Raw genomic sequence first — 22,699 nt, 5'->3', positions numbered from 1 at the left:
GTCGCCTTTCCAAGTCAGAGTTATTAAAGGGGTGCTGCAACTCGGGAATTTCGAGACTCGGGCTGGGGACATCAGATGACATACGAGCTGCTGGACTAGACCTAGGCCCGGCCATGGGCTTACAAGGGGCACTGAAAGGCTTCAATGGTAAGATTCTCTATTGACAAGTTTAGTGATTCAGCTCTGACTCGTCAGAAACCAATCGACTCACTTGTGAAGCGTTCGTGGACATATTTGCAGCTAAATGTGCTGAAGTCGCATTCCTCGCACGCTCTAGTCTTTTCTGTGTTGCAAGAACACTAGACCTCCTGAAAAAGCTGCAGCTCGCGCGATGTCTGTTAAGTCCTCGATTGTCTGTTGCTCTCTCCCAAGAGCAACCTCGAGCTCCGCAAGACACCATTGAAAAAAACAACAGGATCCAAAGTACTTTTTGTGAAAACCACATGAAGTATTACTGACACCGGCTATACTGCCTCGTCTGAGCTTCCAAGTTCCGAAGCTTCGACCTTCAACGTTCGAACGTTCCACTTCGGTATATACGTGCATCCAGTGAGAGTTCGAGTCGGAGTTTCATGCTATCCGTATTTCAAATTGCTTATCTTTTTGCCTTATACGACGTAGGTTCAATATAGGAATTACAGTTATATTAATATTATACGTACACGTACTCATAAGCAACTGTTCAGCCTTTGGAACCTACATACTTGCCTCCCTCTTGATCCCCTGCCCACGCTAAGCATGTCCTTTCACAGTCCTTCTCATTCTTCCAGAGGGTCTAGTCATGAGTGTGAGAGCAGTGATGGGCCTAGTCGTCGCATGACTGTGGATACACATGAACCTGCTCCAATTCTTGATATGACGACTGGTAGAACTTTCAGTCGGCATGTCCCGCGAACCAAACGTGCAAGGTCACCATCATCAGACGAAACCGACAGCGACATAAACGAACCTGTAACTCCTCCTCCCATAATCCACCATCTATCTCGTTTTGTCAAGCGTGCAAAATCAAACCCAAAGCCTTACGAGAGGAATGGCTCTACCAGATTGGAGCGCCGCTTTTTTAACAATCAGTTGCGTCACAAAGACTCAATGAGTCAGGAAGATGCTGAAAAGGTATGTTGTGATATATAAATGTAGAACTTGCTTATTGACAAAAAAATACCAGAGCAAAGATGTGCTTGAGCATTGCCTGGGAAGGTTGTCTCCTGGGGCTGCAGCTCAAGCTGTCGTTACGATGCACGCTGACGTTGAATGGAGGTGTGTGTCTGCTCTGGCAACGGCGTGGGAAATTTATGCTAGTGAGGAGCACTTAAAGTTCCTTCACATGGTTTTGAAAAATGAGGGGGAAGAATACGCAAATGCTTCTCAAGAGCCTCTTGGAGTATCAGTCCAGGAGCTCGTAAGATCCAATGAGAAGGTTATCAAGGAACAGATAGACTGCAGTGTCACAGCATATAGCGACGATATTGCATTGTTCTCTGTTGGAGATACTCAGCTGGATTATCTCGAAAATGCTCGTATGTTTTTTTTATATCATGTGAGTAATGTTGCAGCTGACGACCAGCTTAAAGTCACAGATGTGACTAGTGACTCTGACGACTCTGGCATTGCGCTTACGAACTCGGAAGAAGACCGATTCCGAACAACCTCCAAGTTGGGAGGTTCTGCCGATGCCAGCTGAAGTAATCAGTATTCCTTCGGAGTCACCTAATTTTGCACTGACCTTGTTGGCGACAGGCCAATCATCGAGCCGTAGCAACAGGAAAGCAGCAGTAGAATCGCACTTTTGTTTTTGTGATGGATCATGCATCAGCGGGTTGGATTGTGCCACGGAATGCTACAGAGCGCTCTGTAACACTCTGTAGTGAATTATGTTTCCCTGATGCTGGGACAAAGTTTCCCCTGTAGTTACATCGATGATGTGGGGCGCCAGGCCCCACTTTTTTTATTTGTTCTGCATTCATTCGAGTTGTGTCAGTATTAGTTATCTCTTCCGAGTCACCCAGCCATCCATTTGTTACGATAGCTTATAACATGACATGTACCATTATTACAGCTGTTGCGGACGACTTGTTGTGAAGCCGAACGAGAATGGCACTTCAGAAGTTCAGTTGATTACGTAAGTTCAGTTGGATTATTGGATTATCCGTCGATTTTAATTCTGAAGCGGACTCAGTAAATACAATATTACCGGTCAACTATTGGGGCTCAGGAAATCAAGATGTTGGATATAAATGGAGGCCCCTCTAGACAATTACTGTATAGTTATTCCCGCTATATCGTATTTTGCAAATTCCGTGGATATATCGAGTGCTCTTTTCTCACGCCTCATTTCTTCGTAGCGCTCATTCTCTTTGTGTGATCGGATGTTTTGTTACTTGTCTTCGTATTTTTTGACTTCTGATGAGTCCTCGCTCGCGCTTCAGAGGGCGTGTTTCGGGTGCTTGTGACTTTGGATGGTAGTGAGAAGCGTTCTGAGTTCGAGTCAGTTGACAGCAGCCGACGCTGAATTCAAAATTGGCTGACACGACTAATTTGGACTCAGTGGAAGGTTCCGAATTTCATAGGCGCGAGGCTCAGAAGCTACTAGCCATAGGGCTGCGCAATGCAATCGAACTCCATTTGGCGACGACACGAGTTGCACCTTGTTCCACCCCAAACCTTATGATAGCGGGAATTAATGTAGGATGCCCTTCTGACACGTCGACTTGTCAAATGTGTAGGCATCCCAAACAGGAAATAAGTACGTCCCTCCAATCGGACGCTGTGTCGAGCTACAGGGGCCTAATTCAACGAGATCGAAATAATAATATTGTAAGTTTTAATAACGTTGTCCAATAGATTCGGTATCGCGTCCGGCATGCCGAGCTTGAAGATTTGACTACCGGTGGGGATACGAAGCATCACGGTCAATTTTTCCCCTCTACTTTCACCCACTGCCGCTTACAAGTCGTTATCGATCAGACTCTCGCATAATGGACATGTCAGATTTTGAATGGCAGACTCACGCCGCCTTTGATCATGGTGATGGTAAGTTTTTTCGTGTTGCATCAGCCTTCTGCACTCACGATCTTCAAGTTTACGCAGGACCCAGTGCAGGTCATCACACTTACGACAGCTACCCAAACACCCAAGGCAATGCCGACTTTGAATTGGAGCAGCCAGTCCAGCAGTATGATGGGCCCGGTTCCCAATTCTCTGCCGGCGGCCATCTCGAGGTGCCAACACACGATAGTGGCCACCTGAACGGTATTTATTTGGTGTATAATTGATTTCTGCCGTTCTAACTTCAACGATCTTTAAGTTCAACACGGTAACTACTTGGTGCCCTCAGGTAGCAGCCAGCAGGGCGTGCAAATGACGCTACCCCATTCTTTCCAAGTGCATGATGGGGGCGGCCATTACTACGGCGGTCACAACTACAATTTCACTCTATCACACGGCACGGACGATCCTCCTCCCCTTCCTGACACCTACCATTCCGTGGTATCCCACAGCTCAAACAACTCTCAGCCCGCCATGTCTAACGATGGCTACTACTTCATGAGATCCGACGACTCAAACGTTCAGGCCCCCCTTGACCCCATACCTGAAGTGACGAAAAAGTTGATCCGGGGTAGGCATACCTCCCGCAAAACCAAACGTGCCACCTCTACCCGGACGAAGTTCCTCAATTCCAAATATGTCACCCAGGAATTATCCCTGTCCATGGAACAGGCGTCCTCGTCGTTTGTCTTTTTAACACCGATGTTACTCCAGGATTTCAAAGGGGACGCTCGGACCGACATGTTCAAGAACTTATTCGAAGACAATCTCTTTCCGTCCGCATCTGAACTCTCCACCATTGCCAACAACACGTTAGACGCGACGATTGCTCGCTATACCAGCAATAACGTCAACCACGGGCATGAACTCATCCATTGGAAATCGGGGCCGGACGCTAAGAACCTTCTCGCAAGGCTCAAAGCAATCCCGAAGGAGATACATGGCGACTTCGAGGAGATCGCCAGTATCTCTTGGATATCAGCTTATGACTTGAGCCTTGATCTATCTCTCTCAAGAGACGAAATGCAAGCAGCACGGGTCGCAAATATTGCAGCCCTGCTATCAGACTTTCTATTTGCGGATAAAATTGTTGAGGTAGGTCCGAGTTTTGTGATCAAACCTTACGTTTTCGGTGTTCACTATACTCTATACATTTTAGGTGACCATGGACGACGGGCAAATCAGGTTGTGTCGAATTCCATGTGGCCACAAGGCCATCTTTGACTTGTTAGAACACATCATATCCTGCAAGCAATACTCTCGTTATATTCCCCTCGATACAGAGTCTTGGCAACCCCTCCTTACCAATGTCATCGCCCTTGCAGTAACCTCGCGTGCTTGGTCGTTGCAAAAAGCCTTAGCGGGTCCTTGGTCTGCAGCTTTGGACTTTCGCGGCGAGGAGAACAAGGTCTATTACACGTTCACGAAGTCTCGTCTACGCATGTTGCCCGAGGATGAACGCTTGAGATTTGAGGCATTGTTGATTAGCATGCATCGTGCACTACAGTAACTGGGTGTTTGATAGTATATCTCCTGCCTTACTAGATATCTACTCTGACTCGAGCTCGCATATGTTTTCATCTCATCGGACTGACAGTCATACTAGTTCCTCGTTGCGCATTGTGATTGTGTTCAAGTTGTTTCGATGTCATACTTACAAATCTGTCTTGCCAATCCGTATAAGTACTTGTCTCCGAGCATTCAAAACATCTCCACTATGATCTTCGCGGCACGAGTTGTTAACGCGTGCAGACACTAAAGCGCTTGAAGTCTTAGACTCTTACTAATACACGAGCAGATTTGCAAAAGAGACCGGGAGCAATTTTTTCAATACGCGTGACGCGACACATTTTATCTTTCACTTCTTCCTTCTATTATCAAGTCAAGATTTAACGGTAGCATGGCTCTCGTGTATGGGAAGGGAAAGATGCAGAGCATGAACCGAGTGAGTCTTCGATTGCTCGACGACAGAAATTTCAACTCTGACCTTTCGTTGCATTCTTTTCCAAACTCCCAAAGAAATCTTTTGAAACTGGAACGATCCGTCTATTTGATCGCACAGACTACTACTCTGTCCACGGGCAGGATTCTCACTATGTCGCAACACACATCTTTCGTATCAACTCCGTCCTCGAGTATCTAGGTGCTGGAGGCAAGGCTAGTGGTCTTCCGAGTGTCACGCTCAGCCCACACCCTGGCACACTTGTTTTTGCGAGATGCCATCACATCTAAACAGCTGCGCGTAGAAATCTGGGTGCCAACGCCTGGGCAGGGAAGGAAAGCTTCCAAGTAAGTCAACATTTATGTGGTTTCTTAAGTCCATCTAATTCCAAACGTCTGCAGGTTCTGGCATATAAGACGATAAAGTTGCCATTCTCAAGGATTCTTTAGCCGCTATTGGACGACGCATCGAGATTGTTCTTCAGAATAAACAAGCCGCTGGAGAGGACCGAGAGCGATGGCGTCGACATCTTTGGGCGTGAGTACTAACACCTAGACTAGTTGTATCGATGTTCATCTTTGACCGCAGTTTCGTAACACTTTTCTGGCCCAAGAAAGTCAAGGCGTCGAAATTGGAGGACATTCATACCAAAATGGTGATGAAGGAAGCTGCACCACGAGCGTCTGCGGAAGCCTCGACGTCTGCTGAGAAGCCTCAGCCCATTACAGGTGGCAAGAGCAATGGCACACCATCTACCACGACAAAGGCCAATGGCAAAGCCCATTGATAGTACTTCATTGATATTTTACTCATACTCACTCTTGTGCTTTGGATCTTACCCCCGTTTTTGCTTTCACGCTCTCTGGCTATCACGATTAACTTTCTTAAGTCAGGTTGCAATATTCCACGATTCCTTTATCCTTTATGATGCATGTATCAAATTATCAATTAGTACATTCTCGACCGCAATGAAATTTTGATTTCTGCGGCTCCCCATTACAGCAAAATGAAGGGCTGCACTTACTGGCATCAGCGGGTTGGATTGTGCTACGGAGTGCTACAGAGCACTCTGTAGCACTCTGTAGTGAATTATGTTTACCTGATGTGTTACAAAAATACATGTCCAGCACCAAAGGTATTAGAAGGGCTTGAATAGCATTGTAATAGGACAAATAAATAGGGCCAAACGGCAATACACGAAATAGTTAGAATAAGTCTACATCAGGAAAATACCATTTGACTACAGGTGGCTATATAGTTGCTGTAGTACCTGTAGTCCCATTTGTCAAGTCCCTTCTACATGTGGCTATATAGCCACATGGCTCGCTATGAGAGTCACTGGTAGCTCGTCATAGCAAGCTACAGGAGGCTACAGGCTACTAACACTAGTAGGACCTGATAGTTACGAGGCCAAAAGAAATGTCACCAGTGCTCACATCAGATGATTTTCACATGTTATAATGTACAATTGGTAGGAATTGAACCCAACACCTTGAACAATTATAAGTGCATCATTTTTACAACTAGGCTACAAGACTACTTGTATATTCTTACAATAATAGAAATATATACCAATGCAATATGACAATATTGCGAAAATTCCATCAAGTCAATTATCACATGGTTCAACGAGTCCAAAATGGTGGCACATTAGAGCACCTTCCTTTCGATTGCAACAAGTCCTCGCTCGACACACCAACTCCACCGCAAGGTGGCAAGTGATTTTTATTTTAACGAGTTCAAATATTGACGGCGAGATGTTTGGTGTGTCTGTCATAAGTAGTTTGTAGACAGGTTAATATCACACGAGTGCTGTAGCTGCCTGGAGTGACCTGTAGCAAATATTTCTCCAGCTGACTCCTGTAGTAGCGGTGACTTTGGCTATATAGTTGTATGTAGGCATATGCACGGGTATGGGTAACCCGTGCGGGTCACGGGTATGGGTACTACTGGGGTACGGGTGGGGGTCCGCACTTTGAGTACCCGGACCCACACCCCACACCCGCGCTCGGGTTTGACCGGTACATTACATAATCGAGAACTATAGCGGTACTTACTACACTTGTCCTATTGCTAATGCTTACACTACCTACTATAGCGTGCTATACCCCTCCATCTTCTTCAACACAACGCCTGCCTTCAAGCTCGAGCCATGCTGACCCAAGTCGTCGCCCACCGTTTGCAGTATGTGAGTGCGCTGATCCTCGTTCGAGCAAGAGCCATGCTGATCCAAGTCGTCGCCCAATGTTCGCAGGATGTGAGCATGCCGATCTTCGTTCGAGCAAGAGCCGTGCTGATCCAAGTCGTAGCACAACGTTTGCAGGATGTGAGTGCGCCGATCCTCGTTCGAGCAAGAGCCATGCTGATCCAAGTTGTCGCCCAATGTTCACAGGATGTGAGCATGCCGATCTTTGTTCGAGCAAGAGCCATGCTGATCCAAGTCGTCACCCAACGTTCGCAGGATGTGAGTGCGCCGATCCTCGTTCGAGCAAGAGCTATGCTGATCCAAGTCGTAGCCCAACGTTCGCAGTATGTGAGTGCGCCGATCCTCGTTCAAGCAAGAGCCATTCTGATCCAAGTCGTAGCCCAATGTTCATAGAACGTGAGTGTGTCGTCCTCGTTCGAGCTCGAGCCATACTGATTGAAGTCATTGTCTATTGTTCATAGCGTGTCGATCCTCCATCGAGCTCAAGCCATACTGATCGAAGTCGTTGCCCACCGTTCGCAATGTCTTAGTAAGTTCTATTTTACAATCATTTTTTTCATATTTCTAACTTGATATTTATATGTACTACCCACGGGTAAACCCTGCACGGGTGCGGGTGAGGGTACGAGCTGGCCATACCCCCCAAAAACCCGCACCCTTCGTGCGGGTCCGGGTATACCTCGGGGTGCGGGTGCGGGTCAGGTCCCCGACACCCCAGGGTATACCCGTGCGGATCCCTAGTTGTATGTAGCTTGAAGGGTGCCTACATAGCACTACTGTGGCTACAGTAGCTTGAAGGGTGCCTATATAGCGCTACTGCGACTACAGTAGCTTGAAGGGTGCCTATATAGCGCTACAGTGGCTACAGTAGCTTGAAGGGTGCCTATATAGTGCTACTGTGCCTATATAGCTCTATGTAGCTGTCACCAGGGCTACGGCATTTTGAGTTTTTTACTGATGTACTACCACCCCTCATCGTCTGAAAAGGAGGAATGTCATAGCTTTGTGGCTAAATCTAATGGCATTCTAGATTAATTGACAAATGCCAGAGGCTCTTTCCTTGAAAAGGCCTTGAATAACATTGTAATTAAAAAATGAGACTAGGTGAGATGTCGAAGCTCAAAACGATTGGCTCGGGTATACTACCACTACTCATTGGCTGCAAAGGCGGAATGTTCCAGCATTGTCATAAATCATTCATGTTAAGCTGGATTTACAAGCATACATGGGTATATATGTGCAACTCAAATTGCTCGCAGTATAAAAGCTAATATTTGGCGGCAGCAGAATTACATCGTGCTATACTTCCCACGGCTACAATATCGAGGACTCGTCAATTCACTGATGTCCGCCCCAGACTTTGGCCCCAGACTGGCCAGATCTCTGACATTCACGAAACAGCCCAACTTGAGTTAGTAAACCGTGGCCTTCAGCAAATGCAACAAGAGGCTCCCATACTCTAATACCCACAAGACTTTGGTCTTCATCCAAAAGCTACAATATCAAGAATTGATCAGCTCACTAATTCTGGCTCCAGCACACTCGAATTCTGGATCATGAGTGCGCCACCGCTTGCAGGGGAAACTACAGGTGTTAAATAGACCAAGGTCATTCAAATACTCCACCCTGCGATAGACTCATCCTATAATTTAAGCACATAACGAACTCTACCAAACCCACCCCCACCAGTCATCTTGTATGGTTCAACCCTCGCTCCACAAACGACACCGAATAAACCACATTATGCGATGGAAATCACAGTTGACATGTCGGACATTGGGATACCTACGGAGGCGCCAGAGCTGTGTGCATGTTGGTTTATCCACCAGAGATAGAGGTGCATGCGCGTGGTGAGGATTGCAAGGATCGTGAACTCGAAGCTATACATGGGTGTACGTTTCGGGTATTGTTAGTAGGAATACGCAGCAGTATGTAGCGATGCATACTCATACAACATGGTGCGGTAAGAGGCCTGAGGCGCAGAACATCAACGGCTCGGTCAAAAAAGGCATCCAATAGATTCACGCACCTGGAGGAGCAGCGACATGAAAAGATTCGTTACCGAGAATACTTCAGGAAAGAGGTTGATCATGGATGAGTGCGAAAAACGGCGTCTACAAGGATTAACTTACGAAGACCGCATGCATAATAGAATATGTTATGGTTCACCAGAGCAACGTACAGACGGCTTGGGGATCTTCGCCAACTCTGCATGGCGCGTATGAGCGTGAGTATCATCAGTCCTGGGGAGAATATCTGTCAGTACGTGTTTTTACATATATATGCTCCTGGTTACCCACCCAATTGGAACACGAAAAAGAGAAGAAATGGCATAAAGTACCAGAAACTGGTCTCATAGCACCCTGTGATTCCCGGGATCGCGCTAGTTGGATCTGTGAAAATGAACAGAATGTTCCAGTAGTTGTGGAACGCCAGAGGGAAGATGAGTGCATACATGCTGCGGGGGCGGCAGTGGCGAAGACAATGCCGAAGGATGCTCCAAGAAAAGTCTGGCTGATGCATCTATCACTAGCTTGGGTGTGATGAGTGGATTAAGAACTCACGAAAAAAGTGGACAGCATGGCTGCGAGCAAGATCCTATTTTTGTTCCAGAGCACATATGTTCTGAGGATGAAAAAACCTGAATGAATCGAATCAGAACCACGCATATAATATGGGGAAACGAGAGATACATCCGGAGAAAATGGATAATACTGTGCAAAGACCTGTGAGGGGAAAGTAGTAGCCTTCAGCAAGGACGTCCATACATGAATGCACTGTGCACATACCTGAGCTAATATGAACCGACACCAAACATTCCTGGCAAAGTCAGTGAGTTGTCTGTTTCCATTGACTCTTGCCGCATCGCATACAATTGTGTTCTCATTCAGGGTAAAGCTCCCTAAAAACCAAGTGTTAATTCATTATTGTGACGATGTGTGCTGGAGCGCAACGTACTACATAGATCCGTGGCGAGCATGATAAAGGGGAGGTATCGTGTGGCAATATACAGGCCTTTCATCTTGGTCCAGTGTGATCGAAGCAAAAATGTCCACTTTGCACAGCATATTGTGGGTATCAAAACCGAGGTGTGAAATGGAACAAGGATGTTACCTCTTCATGAAGTGAACATGCATAATCATAGGTCTGGATAAGCGAGTTTGACAGCGGAGGTGAATATATCAGAATAAGCCTACCCAGAATGTAGCCATCGACGCTGAACTGTGTTAGGACAAAGAATATGAGGTTTAGACAGTACGCACTGTATATGTACTGATGGTACATGACTTGTTAATGATGATTCGCCCCATATCATCAGGAAGACTTACCGTAGTGACCTGCAGACTTCTCGCTGTTGCGATATCGTCAGTCGAATACTCCATCTAGAGGTCAGAAAATGTATTTCACACACGCATCATGCGCCTTCTTAGCTTTTATGAACGAGCTGTGAGCCCATCAATATGGCAGTGAAAATACTAGGGATCATGTTATTCGAGTTTGAACTCAGCTTGTTGTAGTGTTTCACTATCATGACTCATTCACAGGATGTACCGGCTGGTGGCTAGGGAACAACTTGATGAAAGATACAGTTGCACCTTTGATGCCTAAGGCACAATAGTCGTGCTCTATTCTGAGGCACATACATTGCTCAGTCTTTGGTCAAACTACATAACAAACGCAGAGCGCACCTGATAACTATATATAACTTATATAGGTTTGAGAGCTGAAACACAAAGATTGGTTCGGGAACTCGCCGTGTGCGCTCATTGTACTGGCTACCGAATTACGAAGCTCCTTGAGCTCAAAGTTTTATACATCATCGTCAGTGGAAACGCGAAGACCTTGGAGCGACCTACAACTACCTCAAGTACTAGTAGACGTAGTCGTTGTTTTTTTTCGGGGTCCCGTTGTTGTTACTACCGTAAAAGCTCGACCTCTTTGGATGAACGAATACATCGCATGGCGGCAGAAAGTACATTTGCAACGGGAATGCACAATTTGAACAGCATCGATCAACTTAATGGGCATCGGTGTATTCAGAGAAACAGTCGAAGTCGCTTGGCCCACACGTGACCGTTTGTTTGCCAACAGCTTTCAAACCAAACAACGCCTCGGCAAGAAACAGCTCAACTTAATAAACTGTGACCAGAATGGCCTTTCAGCAAATACAACAAGAGACTCCCATACTCAAATATCCAGAAGACTTTGGTCTTCATCCAAACGTCTCCCTAGAAAATGCAGCCAACATGCTATTCCGTGCCATCCAAACCTCTCAAAACCAACCCTACACATGGACTTTTATCGATAAGCCACAAGGTATGAATAGTACCAAAGACCTCAGTCTCTAACTAACGTTTGATTACTTCTATGACGCATGCAGAGGGTCAAATATACCTCTTGTTCATGCCAAATCCTGCTCAACCTCTGAACGACGGTATCCGATGGCAAGACCAAGAAAATCGATACACTATGCCTGTCCAACGTGGTACACGGGTGCGTATCAGCCCCTTTATGCAATCCATAAATTAGTTTAACCTTTCCCTAGGAACTCGAAGTCGCAGAAGTCAAATACGGCTTCATACCCAACTCCCAAGACACAGCAGCATGGCGTATGCGCCGACGCTACCGCCTTCACAAAGGCGGCCATCCCCAACTAGTGCTAGTCCACTACTCCCGCGTACCACCCATCCGTAAGTCACACCATCACCATACCATCATTTTTGCCTTCTCACCACCCATCGACGTTGTCCGATATGTCTGCAACTTCACCGCATCTACACCCACATCCGCGTTCACCCTTACATCTACATCCACGTATACATCTCCCGCACTCCAGAGATCGTCCCATCTCTCTTGAACAATCCCGTCAGGCACTACCCACTACGACAAATCACCGACCCTCCTATATATGTCATGGGCGATAGGGCGGGTCACAAAGTCTTCCCACACCCCGCAGGTCCGCATCAAGGCGGTATGCCCCAAGTTGGAATGAACCCGCAGGCGATGATAACGCAGCAGAACAGTAACATGGAGGCCCTGGAAAGGAGGAGGGAGCGTGAACGGACGAGAGATGGGAATGGGGGAGTAGGGGCGGGCGTGAGTATATCCTATCATCGGAGAAACATTTATCTGATATGTTGGTTATCGGTTCAGCAACGGCCTGGTCCTCCACGGCTAGATGATGACGAATCCGCAGGTTCGATTACTTTATTCGTTCAGATGAACGTTATTCGCATTGATCATTTGTCCAGATGAATCTGAGATGCTATCGACACGGACGCTAGCAATTGCGAGATATCGGAGAAACCACGAGTTAATGGAAGAAGTCTTCAGGCGTGCAGCTTTTGGTAGGAACGCCACTTACTATCTCCGTCAGATCATTCTCAGGTACATCACTCATTAGACAGCAAAAAACCTTTGTCATCAAAAAGAATATATGAGGGGTTTGACAAAGCAGAACTAGAGGCTAAAATAGTGCGTCCAGGTATCACTGATTTTGGGTTCAGCTAAATTCCTCTTCAGACCAAATTGCAAGACGATGTAAGGGCACTTCAGGCCAAGGCTGCTGAGCGTCAGGCTCAGAAAGTAGCAGCGGACGACGTGATAGTTACAGCTAGCGGTCATGCCCCGATGGAACTCACTACTTAGCCACTATGCTCTTTATCTGTGTTATTGCTAATCGTATCGCGCATTTGTTCCACACAGACAGGTATTGTGAATGAGGTTCGAGATTTCCTGAGGATAAGACAAGTAGTACAATCTGGTAAGTAATGCGTAATATAAATTTTGCCATCAAGAGTATCTCAAACACCAATTGCTCTAAAATCAATGACAACGGGAAAAAAACAGACAAGGAAATCGTATGTACTAGAAGTCCTCAGGATCGAATACAAAATACAGCTATGAGCCCAAACCCAGACAAAAAGCAAGATAAATAGCAATTGTTTCAGCAACTCACAAATCTGATGGTCCCCAGAAGATAGATTGCAATTTTTGGGGAAGAGTAAAGATACAACTAGCGAGTGCGGCCATAGGCGTGACGGGTGTCATGCCCTACGCTCCGGCTTCGGGTACCGCCTTTGGGCGTGATTGGGATGGGAGTGGTGCTGGAGTCTCTAAGAAATCCGCCCGCTCCGTGAACTTCGGCTGCGCGATAGGAAGAAGGATCTTCCTTGATACGAAGCCGCGATCTCCGTAGCCAAGCACCTGACGCCGGAGGTGTGCTCTCGGCCCTTTTGTGCTCTTGCGGTGGCAGTACGTCCTGGATGGCTTTCAAACGCTCGATCGCAGTGGTCATACCACTACGGCGGGCAGTAGATCCTGCTACAGCGTCGATGCCTAGAGTAGACGTCCAGTGAGAAGTATCGCCCAACACGTCTACATCAGCGTCCAGATCTCCAGATTCTGGAGCATATTCTGATTGACGGGAAGACGTCGCTAATGATGGTGTACACCGAGGCGGGGGTAAAAATCCCGCCTTCTTCGGTCTCCGGCCACGCTCAGGTGATGGCCCTGGCGAGGCAAGAAGAGTAGGGCCACCGATGTCAAGAGGCGGCACAGAGAGAGACGTCGAGGCGCTCACCACTGAATGACTGAGTTCATTGTATGTGGGAGACATTGGATAACGAACGACTGGTGGGCGGGAGATACTGCGACTTGTACATCGTGTTGAGAGTGAACTTGCAGTTGAGACAGAGGCACGGGAGAGGGAACGGTTGGACAGCCTTGGGGGTGCTTCTTCGGTGTGAGGTGGGTTCGGCTTGTTATCACGCCGTGCGCAAGGGCGCGAGCGCGACTGGGATAATGAGGGAGATCGGCGGCTGGGATAATCTACTAACTCAAATTTATCCTTGTCTGTTACAGGAGATGTGTCGTCATCGTCATCGTCGTCAAGCCCAACACCCCAAGCCATCTCATCCACTGTCGCAATCGTCCACCGGGTGCGGACATCACGCTCCAAGCAGCCTTTGAGAACATGCTCAGCCCCACGACTAATACCAGAAGGCATATCATAGACGCCTGTAAAAAAGTGCATTAGCAAGCCGGAGATCACGATATTATATTCTCACCGTGCAGAATTTTCATCTGGAGTCGTGGCTCGAACGAGTCGAAAAATGGAAGACGGCCGGTCAAAAGTGCATAAAGCAGAACACCCAAGGCCCATATGTCCTGAGCTGGATTAGCACCTTTGAACCGTGAAGGTTTGGGTTGAAGAAGCTCAGGAGATGCATATGGCAAAGAGCCTTGCTGGAAAACATGTGATGGATGGACAGGCGGAGGGTTTTCGCCGATAGGAGTTGATATACGATGACGCCTAGGACGATGGTGTCGTAAAATTGAGAGGTGTGAAGACGTGTTGGATTTTACAGGTCTGTTAGAAGTGGAACGGTGACGATGAGTGCCAGAATGATTATCAGAGTGATTGTCTGCATCGGATAGGGGTTCATCACCGTCAACTTCGCCGATTTTGCGAGTCATGCCGAAATCGCAAATTCTACATATACCCATCTCATCTACAAGAACGTTCTCAAGTTTGATATCCCTGTGTACATAGCCTGCGACTTCGTGCAGGTAGCGTACGCCTCGTACAATTTGTCGAAACATCATGCCGGCGTCATCGTGAGGGAGAGCGGGACGGCCGTCCCTTAAAAGTATATCATATAGAGATCCCGCGGGACAAAGAAGAGAGAAGAAGAAGTCGGCGTAGGGAGTGTGTTCGGAAAAGAAGAGGGGCAAGGTGTGCTCGTGACATAGAGAAGCCCATATTTGGGCCTCGTGATTGAGTCGCCTTCTAGCTAAAGAAGGATCTGTCTGTTTCTCCAAATCGGTGCGACGGACAATTTTGACAGCGACAACACCTCCGGAAGGGGATGAGGCACGTCTAATCACAGAAAAACCCCCATAACCTATGATTGGTCCAAGGACATAGCCACGAATGATTTCACCTTCTGCATCCGGTGATTGTGGGATTGCGGAGGGATTAAACGCGGATAAGAACATCATTGCTGGTGACATGGAGACACCACCGCTTTCTGGGAGAGGTGCGTGCTCATTGTTGCTTGTAATAAGTTGCCGTGAGATGTCCTGGTCAAGATCCGAGCCGGAAGCTGTCTGGGATGCTGTTATCTGGTATTCATCTGGTAATTTCCGGGATGGTGGCAAACCCCAAGCTAGAGGTACACGCTCATGCTGCGATGTAACTTTGGAGGAGCGTGAAAGCGACGCCGTAGTTGTTGCAGGAGATAGAGATTTGATGAGACCTGAGATCATGGAAAAGTGTTGTAGAAATGAACGATGATCTGAGCTTAACAGCAATGAAAAACAAGGTCTAATGGCACAAAGAAAATCGATGAATATGACGGTAGAAGGATATGTTGCGCGTATTGTGGGGCCTGTGAGGGGAAACGGCGACAAGGGAAGAATTAAGAGGCACGAGAATTTAAATAAACGACTTCTTGGAGTAATCGCCAATTTACGGGCGTGTGACTCCTTTCCCATATTTATTTGCATCAGTCACGTTCCGGTTCCGATCTTGAAATTGGGCGGCTATTCTGCTACGGCTACTTAACGCTCCTTGCTTCGAACTCATTTTCTTCCATCCAATGCAGCTATTATCTCTAGGCCCAGGCTTATCGAGTCTCACTTATCTCTGTGGGCCTCCTCGCCAGTGGCTCAGTTGAGTTGGCAAACCAATCTGTTTTACACATTTAGGGTCTCTCACTGGATTTCAAAATCAATCAAGTCCTTTATTATGGATCACACTTTCCAAGTCAGCGTACAAGGCTTCACCCCCAACGTTAAACAATGACTCCGATGATCACGTATACTTCAATTTGCTGCTGTCATCGTATTTAGTCCATGACGCCGCTCTCAGCCTGCCACGCTATTCACCAGTAGTGGCAATGCGGATGATCATCAACATGACTTTTGGGGACATCCGAAGCAGTTTCTCTCATATGACAATCTCATTATTCGGGAGAGAAATCCACTTGTCAGACCAGCGCGGACTTGCTCGCATCGGCGATCTCTAGCAACAAACGTTGCCTCCCGTGGCACTATAAACTCATTCGATTGTCCGCCTCTGACGGCTCGCCTCAAACCACCGCACGATAACGGACCATCCGAATGATGCCTCATCGATGAACCGCACGATAAACAACCATACAGTTGGCACACATGTACTACGTTTTGGCCCGCTCACCGTGAGTGTATCAATACCGAACTAAGTTGTTTCATCGACTTCATTTCGTCTATATTTGTAATTCGATATCCCCGGTCCCTCACGCAATCTGAAATTCTGGTGTGGCCGCAGTATCGCACAACCAGGACAGGAAACCTTCCATACTTCTACAAATAGGAGAACGTGCATGCATTTTCGATATCGCTGCCAGTAATCCATGTACTACCACCGAGCTGGGCTCAACACAAAGATTGGTGAGTTTAGACATGTTCCGTGGCCAGCTGGACTGGCCTTCGGGTGAAATTCGGCTAGTTCGAGCATGGAAGGATGTATATTTAATTAATATTTTCAGTAATATTGGATGTTAGATCCGTCGGCCGAGCTTCGTTTGGCAACTTCTCTTCGCAAAGAACGCCCCGAGCGAACTGTTTTGAGCAAACAGTGCCGGGAAGTTCTCCCGAAAGTAGAGCTGCTAAGCGGGATCTGCAGGATATGCGCCTCGAGAAATATATGCAGCCCAGGATATAAAGCAACCAGGACAGGCAACTGTCCAGACCTCCACTCCATCAAATATTGATTTTACTGCCAACGATGCACGTACCGCCACCGTAGCCGTACGATAACGAGAGAAAGGTGAGTTCTAGACTAACTTCAGATTCAACTAGCCCTCCGGTAAATTCGACAGCCCGAGGAGAGCCTTGAAAAAGGATCGCCGGCGGCCGCAGTAAGCGGAGTTGGCGAGGTCTAGTGATCCACACCGATCGAAACGCTGTCGTCCGGACTAGCGCACAGCCCGTTCAGGCAACAATTCTAGTCCCTACCCCAAATTCAAAAACGTTTATCAACCTTCGATATCAGATATCTTTGCGAGTGAGGGATCCGTGTACTGCCACTGAGCCTATGATAAGGTCCTGAGTTTAGACTCGCTCAAGGTCTGGCCAGCTAGATGGGTTGGCTTGTTGTTCGTCGTGGATGTACCTACCATCAAAGCGGCAAATATAATTTCTTTGATTCCCATAATGCCAGTTCACCACGTATCGAACTTTCAAATTAGACCCGACGATGACCTGCCATCTGGCGTACGGTGTCTTAGTCTTTGAGCGGGGGGAAATGTTTGACGTGTGCAGAATGTTATAGAATTTTGATATGGCCACCACGTCTGTCCGGCGCAACGGAGCCTGTGAAATGTCGAGGAGGGTTTCTCTGCGTTGACATGCGCCGGCCGGAATTGGGTCGGTGATTTTCATATGCACCGAGCGAGAATGTTTATACTCGCTGGTTAACAGAAAGGAGAGCTGCTAAACATAGTGCCACAGCGGGGGACCCCTTCCTGCGTGAAGCCCGGAGCAAGACGGAGCATCATTAATTCATTAATGGGGACAGCAACACGGGGACAAGGAGGGAAAGGCAACGGGGAGCCTCAACTAGTTTTGGCAAAGGCAACCGCAGCAGGAAGTTGTGGAGCAATTTAAATGTGGAGCTCATTTTATGTCACAAGTCATACAAAGTTGTGGCGCCCATGTTGTCCAGCATGGCACATGTTCATGCGCACACCATACTCTTCCTGTGACGTGTAAGTGTCTTCATTATCCAAGCCGGCGGATGTAATACTAAACAAAGGACTAGAACGCATATCAAACGAGCGTCTGCTGCAGTCGATCACAAGGTATCCATATTGCATCGACAAAAGGATCCATGACGATGCAGGTAGGTATGTGTCCAAAGGTCCAATGCAAAAAAGCGTGTGTTATAGGTATAAAAAATACGACGGTGGCGCGCAGGTATAGTGATCATGTCCCATTCTACAATAGTAGAGAAGCCAGTCCAAGACCTGAAATCACCGTAAGCAGGCCTGTCATGCCCGCTGCCTCCCATCTGCGCTCCCCAGCATTGGCGTTGACGACTGCTGCATTTTGGACGGTAGCACTGGTGGTTGCGCTGACATTACGGAGGGCCTGAGTTGGGAGCATGTTGGGTGAAGTGCTGATGAGATATTGAGGTGGCAAAGGTGTGCCATCATACTGGTACAGCTGAAGAGTATACCCCTTGACCGGATCTTGATATATGTTCCAGAGAACGTAAAGCTCAACGTAGTTATAGATCTCTATGAAGTTGGAGACGGCGGCACAAGGATCTTGTATTTGTTGGTAGCCGTCGCCGAATGGCGTCATGACGATGGAGCCATTAGAGGCGAGTACGTATGTACCGTGACACCAGTTCATAACGCCTGTGATGCAGGTTGGTACGGTGCCTGTGAGGAGTGCTTTAGCGGCATGAAATATGATACAGCACAAAAAGCAAACCATTGCTGGTCATACGATACCGCGCGATCTCGTAGTACCCATCGTCCGTGCTATGATTCGATCCAAGTCAGACATTGAGGCTTGGAACATGATAGATACTCACAAAGAATATGACATCCCTGTTGTGCTTGGGTATGTAAACGACTCTTGAGCTGGCGTAGCAAAGCCCTTGACACCACAGCAACTTGAGCCGAAAAAGTAGACTATAATCAAAATGTACGACTCACGGATCCAGTAACGACATTCTGGCTGCCAGAGCTCCAGGTGCCAGTGATGGCGGTGACATTATGGGCTGCATCGTAAACGGTCTGGCCATGGGCAGAGGTTGCGAGCAGCAAAAGTAAGGAAGTGAATATCATCATCAAGGATGTCTATAAGATTCAGATATTTTATGCCAGCGTTTGATATTTTTTGGGGGTATGAAGGGCAGAGGAAAAAGACTACGGGACAACCACGAGGGAGAGCGAACGTTGAGAACGACGATAGCTGTCGAGGTGGGAGGCCCAGCAGTCTGTTTGTTCTTGTTTGGTATCAGTCTTTGTTTCGCATCTTGATGCTATTTAAATAATTTTATCGCCGACACTGGGAGAGGGTTCCATCATCCATGTGAATAACTCACGTAAACGCGGGTTTCTCTGAGACTGTGTTTGGTAACATCAGTTCACCACAAGTTCACCGTAAGTCTTCATCTCCGTCTCTAGTCCAACATGAAACCAACAAGCTTCAGCATGTCATTGGGCGCCAATTTTCCGACGATGATCGCCACCATGCTGCAGTCACTGTTTGACGTCCCACCTAATTGCTTGCAGTGTCCAACCGGGCAGATCAGACCATCAGGCTGTCGTGCCATGTCGTCATGCAACATTCTTACACGTACTAATTGCCGAATCAGCTGCATAGGTTTTATGATCAGTACAGCAACTCGGTGTTTCCGTTTACATTCTGTACATACCCAAAGAATGTATACACCTTCAATGTCGATGTCAAGACAACAACAAAATGCATTCAGCGAGGGAAAGTTATCTAGAATACAGGCGATTTAATCTTTCTTCAAATCCCTCCTCATAACAAACAAGCGTTCGCCATCTTCCGCTACGGTTAACTCTTGCAGACCCCGGATGCTTTCCATACCCTGTAGAGTACGTCCTTTGGCGAGTGCGATGAAGATTTCAAGGCCGTCACCGACCTGCATGATGTTAGATGAAATTACACGACCAGAATATGGGGCTCACTTCAATGTGGCGCTCAGTCGCGCTCGTGAATGAGTCAATTACTATCGACAAGACGGTCTCTAGCGGTAGATGCGCCGGATGCGAGGTCCCCGGCGCAGCTTGTTGATTCTTGAAGTAAATCTAGGAGTTTCAACGTCAGACAAAATGCACGGGCGACGTCAGGATGGGGAAGATAGTGAATACTCACCTGGTTGTCCAGGAATGGCTGGACTAATGACTGAGCAGCACCTGCAGCACGGCAGGCCTCTCGTTCATACGAGCCCACGGGGTCGAACGAATACACGGCGCCAGTGCCTGAGAAACTTCTTGAATAAATTAAGAAGGTGGAGCATGAAGATGAACAGACCATCCTCCTCGACGCCACCCAAAATGTTATATACATAGTAGGGAAAGAAGCGGCGTCCATAAAGCATCGTTTGAATTAATCTTGCTATTGCCCGTAGGGGCATATCTTTCGCATGAGCGTGACGGTACCACTACGTAGCCCCTTAAGCATATACAGCGAAATCACATCAAGGAACGACGAACCTCCAGACGTTGCTTCACTTTCTTCACAAACATATTACCATCTGCTGCGAACCCATTCACAGCCAGCACTGCGCGATCGGTTCTTGAAAGAAAAAGTTAGAGAAAGAGACAAAATAGTAAGTGACGACACGCGTACAATCGAAATACCTTTGGTGCATATCGCGTTTGAATTGAATATCCTTCGCTCTGTCGTGTGTCGCCAGCAATAACACTGAAATCTGCACCGGCAATAGCAAGGATTGTACCACCATTTTCTGTGTAAGGGTTGAAGCGCCTCTCCTGAGGATGAGAGACTGAGTCCATGTCAGGTATGGTCATTTAGAAAGTGGGCAAGCTTGAGTTGGTGGTCAAGAGAGTTAATAGAGACGGTCAGGTCCAGTCTGACTCCCAGGCCGCGTAAGTAGGCAGTTTAATTATATTTTCCCACAATACTACCCGCTGTTTTTGGTAAAGCGGGGTTGTTTGCGTAAACCTTGACTCGAACGATCGCAGATCTTGCAGCTTGGTACAGCTCAATATGAGTAAGTAGTCTTCTGCGCACTGGATATCATTCTAGCTGACAAAAAATCAGACAAGGACCTGCTTGATGGCCGACTGCTGTTCGCAATTCCAAAAAAAGGTCAATTTCATCTTGATTACAGTTCGTCAGTAGTACTAACCCACCCTAGGGCGGCTGCATGAAAAATGTCTCGAGTTACTCTCCGGTGTGTTCCTCCTTTAATACCTGAGTGATATGCAAACCAACCTACAGGCGCCGACATCCAATTCCGGAGACACAACAGGCTTGACGTCTGCCTAGTGATGAATCACCCCATGGCTCTGTAAAATTCCGGTTCCGATTCTACATCTAACCGAATCTGACTCTGATGCAGCGTATTCCTTCCAGCAGCAGACATACCATCATTTGTCGCAAATGGAGACGTTGACCTTGGCATAACAGGCCACGATGTCATCCTTGAGGCTAGAATGCAAGATCAGATAACGGAGATTCATCGGCTGGGGTTCGGAAAATGCGCTTTGCAAGTGCAAACTCCAGAAAATGGGCCAATCAAATCGGTCGAAGATCTTGCCGGAAAACGCGTGGTTACAAGTTTTGATGTTATCGCGGGGGCATATTTTGCTGAGATCGATGAGCGATTGAACCTCACTGGTGATAACAAAACCAAGATCCAGTATGTAGGCGGGAGTGTAGAAGCAGCCTGTGCTCTTGGACTCGCGGATGGTATAGGTAAGTCGCGCGTTAGAATGACAGATTGCGATGATGCTCACATCTTGGTTATTGAATAGTCGATCTTGTCGGTATGTCATCGTCCCAGGCCAGGCGTAGGAAGATCTAACAATGTCTTAGAATCTGGAGATACGATGCGAGCAGCCGGTCTGCACGCCATTGCGACAGTACTTCAAACTGAGGCAGTACTCATAAGATCGAACGCTCCCCATCGTGCCCATCATGCACCTCTGATCGATCTCATGGCAAGCCGAATAGCTGGAGTCCTAGCTGCTGCGAAATATGTTATCTGCGAATATAACATTCCCAGGCAATCGATACCTCAGGCAGCAGCTATTACGCCTGGAAGAAGAGCACCCACCATCAGTCCTCTCGAAGAGGAAGGTTGGGTTGCGATCAGTAGTATGGTTGAGAAGAAGAACATTGCGAATGTCATGGACCAACTAGTGAAGATTGGCGCAGAGGATCTCATGGTCTTCAATCTGGATAATTGCAGGGTATGAACGTCAGCATGAGCATAGAGGCGTTGCTTTAGAGCAGTTTCTGGACCAAGATTCTCAAATTTGAATGTGTTTATCCACAGAACTGTAAGTACTTCAAGTTGGTACTACCGTTTCATGGTTCCTGTCGCTACTTCTTCGCTTAGACACAACATGCATGACACAGTGTGAGAAGACGACCTGACAGATACAGACCACCACTTTATGCAAATTTGAATTCAAAGACGACACACTTTCAGCAAGTCTTTATTTCCTGACACGTCTGATCCCGCAGCACTATAACATCAGTGACAAACTGTCTACACTCTAGACCGCTAAACCTAAACTTGCTTTAACCCGGAGGATGGATTTGGGATGGATCGGTGACTCCGGAGTGAATTACTGCGTACAATGGTGACTCAGTCTTACGAAGCGAGCACATGCCCCAAGTCAAGAATCGTGGGGGCTCAAAGGGGCTCAAGCGCTCACAAACAACTTATGTGATCACGGTTAACTTGTTGGTTGTTTTTGAATGACACGCGTGAGTAAACAACT

General features: G+C 47.4%; 10 protein-coding genes across 10 annotated transcripts; 6 read left to right on the top strand and 4 right to left on the bottom strand.

Moving 5' to 3' along the window:
• Window positions 1-738: 738 nt before the first annotated feature.
• On the top strand, window positions 739-1,681 carry HD556DRAFT_1450927 (uncharacterized protein; the record flags this gene model as incomplete). The annotated part of the gene is made up of 3 exons (XM_041307845.1): window positions 739-1,113; window positions 1,166-1,517; window positions 1,572-1,681. The coding sequence occupies 3 exons, from the start codon at window positions 739-741 to the stop codon at window positions 1,679-1,681; spliced, it is 837 nt and encodes a 278-aa protein (XP_041152739.1).
• Window positions 1,682-2,981: 1,300 nt separating this feature from the next.
• Window positions 2,982-4,555, top strand: HD556DRAFT_1450926 (uncharacterized protein; the record flags this gene model as incomplete). Its single annotated transcript, XM_041307844.1, has 4 exons — window positions 2,982-3,030; window positions 3,079-3,249; window positions 3,305-4,140; window positions 4,205-4,555. 4 exons carry the CDS (start codon window positions 2,982-2,984, stop codon window positions 4,553-4,555), a joined length of 1,407 nt encoding a protein of 468 aa, XP_041152738.1.
• Window positions 4,556-4,945: 390 nt separating this feature from the next.
• HD556DRAFT_1450925 (uncharacterized protein) lies at window positions 4,946-5,774 on the top strand (the record flags this gene model as incomplete). The annotated part of the gene is made up of 5 exons (XM_041307843.1): window positions 4,946-4,990; window positions 5,065-5,250; window positions 5,292-5,334; window positions 5,404-5,524; window positions 5,576-5,774. 5 exons carry the CDS (start codon window positions 4,946-4,948, stop codon window positions 5,772-5,774), a joined length of 594 nt encoding a protein of 197 aa, XP_041152737.1.
• A 1,365-nt stretch (window positions 5,775-7,139) lies between these two features.
• Window positions 7,140-7,689, top strand: HD556DRAFT_1450924 (uncharacterized protein; the record flags this gene model as incomplete). The annotated part of the gene is made up of 5 exons (XM_041307842.1): window positions 7,140-7,313; window positions 7,380-7,451; window positions 7,504-7,520; window positions 7,573-7,589; window positions 7,655-7,689. 5 exons carry the CDS (start codon window positions 7,140-7,142, stop codon window positions 7,687-7,689), a joined length of 315 nt encoding a protein of 104 aa, XP_041152736.1.
• A 1,245-nt stretch (window positions 7,690-8,934) lies between these two features.
• On the bottom strand, window positions 8,935-10,215 carry HD556DRAFT_1450923 (uncharacterized protein; the record flags this gene model as incomplete). The annotated part of the gene is made up of 9 exons (XM_041307841.1): window positions 8,935-9,073; window positions 9,140-9,165; window positions 9,223-9,263; window positions 9,326-9,436; window positions 9,494-9,586; window positions 9,649-9,703; window positions 9,758-9,919; window positions 9,983-10,095; window positions 10,152-10,215. The coding sequence occupies 9 exons, from the start codon at window positions 10,213-10,215 to the stop codon at window positions 8,935-8,937; spliced, it is 804 nt and encodes a 267-aa protein (XP_041152735.1).
• Window positions 10,216-11,291: 1,076 nt separating this feature from the next.
• HD556DRAFT_1424194 (uncharacterized protein) lies at window positions 11,292-12,903 on the top strand. Its single transcript, XM_041304576.1, has 8 exons — window positions 11,292-11,510; window positions 11,575-11,687; window positions 11,740-11,884; window positions 12,031-12,290; window positions 12,348-12,390; window positions 12,446-12,541; window positions 12,598-12,668; window positions 12,717-12,903. The coding sequence occupies exons 1-8, from the start codon at window positions 11,345-11,347 to the stop codon at window positions 12,840-12,842; spliced, it is 1,020 nt and encodes a 339-aa protein (XP_041152734.1). The 5' UTR covers window positions 11,292-11,344; the 3' UTR covers window positions 12,843-12,903.
• Window positions 12,904-13,209: 306 nt separating this feature from the next.
• On the bottom strand, window positions 13,210-15,464 carry HD556DRAFT_1250247 (kinase-like domain-containing protein; the record flags this gene model as incomplete). The annotated part of the gene is made up of 2 exons (XM_041298908.1): window positions 13,210-14,213; window positions 14,381-15,464. The coding sequence occupies 2 exons, from the start codon at window positions 15,462-15,464 to the stop codon at window positions 13,210-13,212; spliced, it is 2,088 nt and encodes a 695-aa protein (XP_041152733.1).
• Window positions 15,465-17,935: 2,471 nt separating this feature from the next.
• Window positions 17,936-19,231, bottom strand: HD556DRAFT_1301627 (chaperone for protein-folding within the ER, fungal-domain-containing protein). Its single transcript, XM_041299473.1, has 4 exons — window positions 18,905-19,231; window positions 18,781-18,845; window positions 18,678-18,727; window positions 17,936-18,625 (listed from the first exon to the last, which is right to left on the bottom strand). Exons 1-4 carry the CDS (start codon window positions 19,037-19,039, stop codon window positions 18,177-18,179), a joined length of 699 nt encoding a protein of 232 aa, XP_041152732.1. The 5' UTR covers window positions 19,040-19,231; the 3' UTR covers window positions 17,936-18,176.
• Window positions 19,232-19,659: 428 nt separating this feature from the next.
• On the bottom strand, window positions 19,660-20,828 carry HD556DRAFT_1424146 (nucleophile aminohydrolase). The gene is made up of 6 exons (XM_041304575.1): window positions 20,574-20,828; window positions 20,438-20,519; window positions 20,256-20,385; window positions 20,097-20,203; window positions 19,910-20,029; window positions 19,660-19,863 (listed from the first exon to the last, which is right to left on the bottom strand). The coding sequence occupies exons 1-6, from the start codon at window positions 20,753-20,755 to the stop codon at window positions 19,717-19,719; spliced, it is 768 nt and encodes a 255-aa protein (XP_041152731.1). The 5' UTR covers window positions 20,756-20,828; the 3' UTR covers window positions 19,660-19,716.
• Window positions 20,829-20,903: 75 nt separating this feature from the next.
• HD556DRAFT_1424138 (uncharacterized protein) lies at window positions 20,904-22,414 on the top strand. The gene is made up of 7 exons (XM_041304574.1): window positions 20,904-20,958; window positions 21,009-21,056; window positions 21,106-21,141; window positions 21,189-21,258; window positions 21,310-21,665; window positions 21,725-21,736; window positions 21,786-22,414. Exons 1-7 carry the CDS (start codon window positions 20,955-20,957, stop codon window positions 22,166-22,168), a joined length of 909 nt encoding a protein of 302 aa, XP_041152730.1. The 5' UTR covers window positions 20,904-20,954; the 3' UTR covers window positions 22,169-22,414.
• The last annotated feature ends 285 nt before the right edge of the window (window positions 22,415-22,699 follow it).

The sequence above is a fragment of the Suillus plorans genome, assembly GCF_016647745.1.
Source record: "Suillus plorans strain S12 chromosome Unknown HD556scaffold_115, whole genome shotgun sequence".
Taxonomy (NCBI): domain Eukaryota; kingdom Fungi; phylum Basidiomycota; class Agaricomycetes; order Boletales; family Suillaceae; genus Suillus; species Suillus plorans.
The sequence above is the reverse complement of the archived record's forward strand: the minus strand, read 5'-3'. Positions and strand labels throughout refer to the sequence as shown.

Coding starts and splice junctions, on each gene's coding strand:
- HD556DRAFT_1424194 (XM_041304576.1), top strand. CDS start 11,345: ATGGCCTTTCAGCAAATACAACAAGAGACTCCCATACTCAAATATCCA. Junction 11,688..11,739: donor CTGTCCAACGTGGTACACGG/GTGCGTATCAGC, acceptor ACCTTTCCCTAG/GAACTCGAAGTCGCAGAAGT. Junction 12,669..12,716: donor CAGAACTAGAGGCTAAAATA/GTGCGTCCAGGT, acceptor ATTCCTCTTCAG/ACCAAATTGCAAGACGATGT.
- HD556DRAFT_1301627 (XM_041299473.1), bottom strand. CDS start 19,039: ATGATGATATTCACTTCCTTACTTTTGCTGCTCGCAACCTCTGCCCAT. Junction 18,728..18,780: donor ACAGGGATGTCATATTCTTT/GTGAGTATCTAT, acceptor ATCGAATCATAG/CACGGACGATGGGTACTACG. Junction 18,626..18,677: donor GTATCGTATGACCAGCAATG/GTTTGCTTTTTG, acceptor CACTCCTCACAG/GCACCGTACCAACCTGCATC.
- HD556DRAFT_1424146 (XM_041304575.1), bottom strand. CDS start 20,755: ATGACCATACCTGACATGGACTCAGTCTCTCATCCTCAGGAGAGGCGC. Junction 20,386..20,437: donor AAGTGAAGCAACGTCTGGAG/GTTCGTCGTTCC, acceptor GGGGCTACGTAG/TGGTACCGTCACGCTCATGC. Junction 20,030..20,096: donor AGCCATTCCTGGACAACCAG/GTGAGTATTCAC, acceptor TGAAACTCCTAG/ATTTACTTCAAGAATCAACA.
- HD556DRAFT_1424138 (XM_041304574.1), top strand. Junction 21,057..21,105: donor GTTCGCAATTCCAAAAAAAG/GTCAATTTCATC, acceptor AACCCACCCTAG/GGCGGCTGCATGAAAAATGT. Junction 21,142..21,188: donor ATGTCTCGAGTTACTCTCCG/GTGTGTTCCTCC, acceptor ACCAACCTACAG/GCGCCGACATCCAATTCCGG.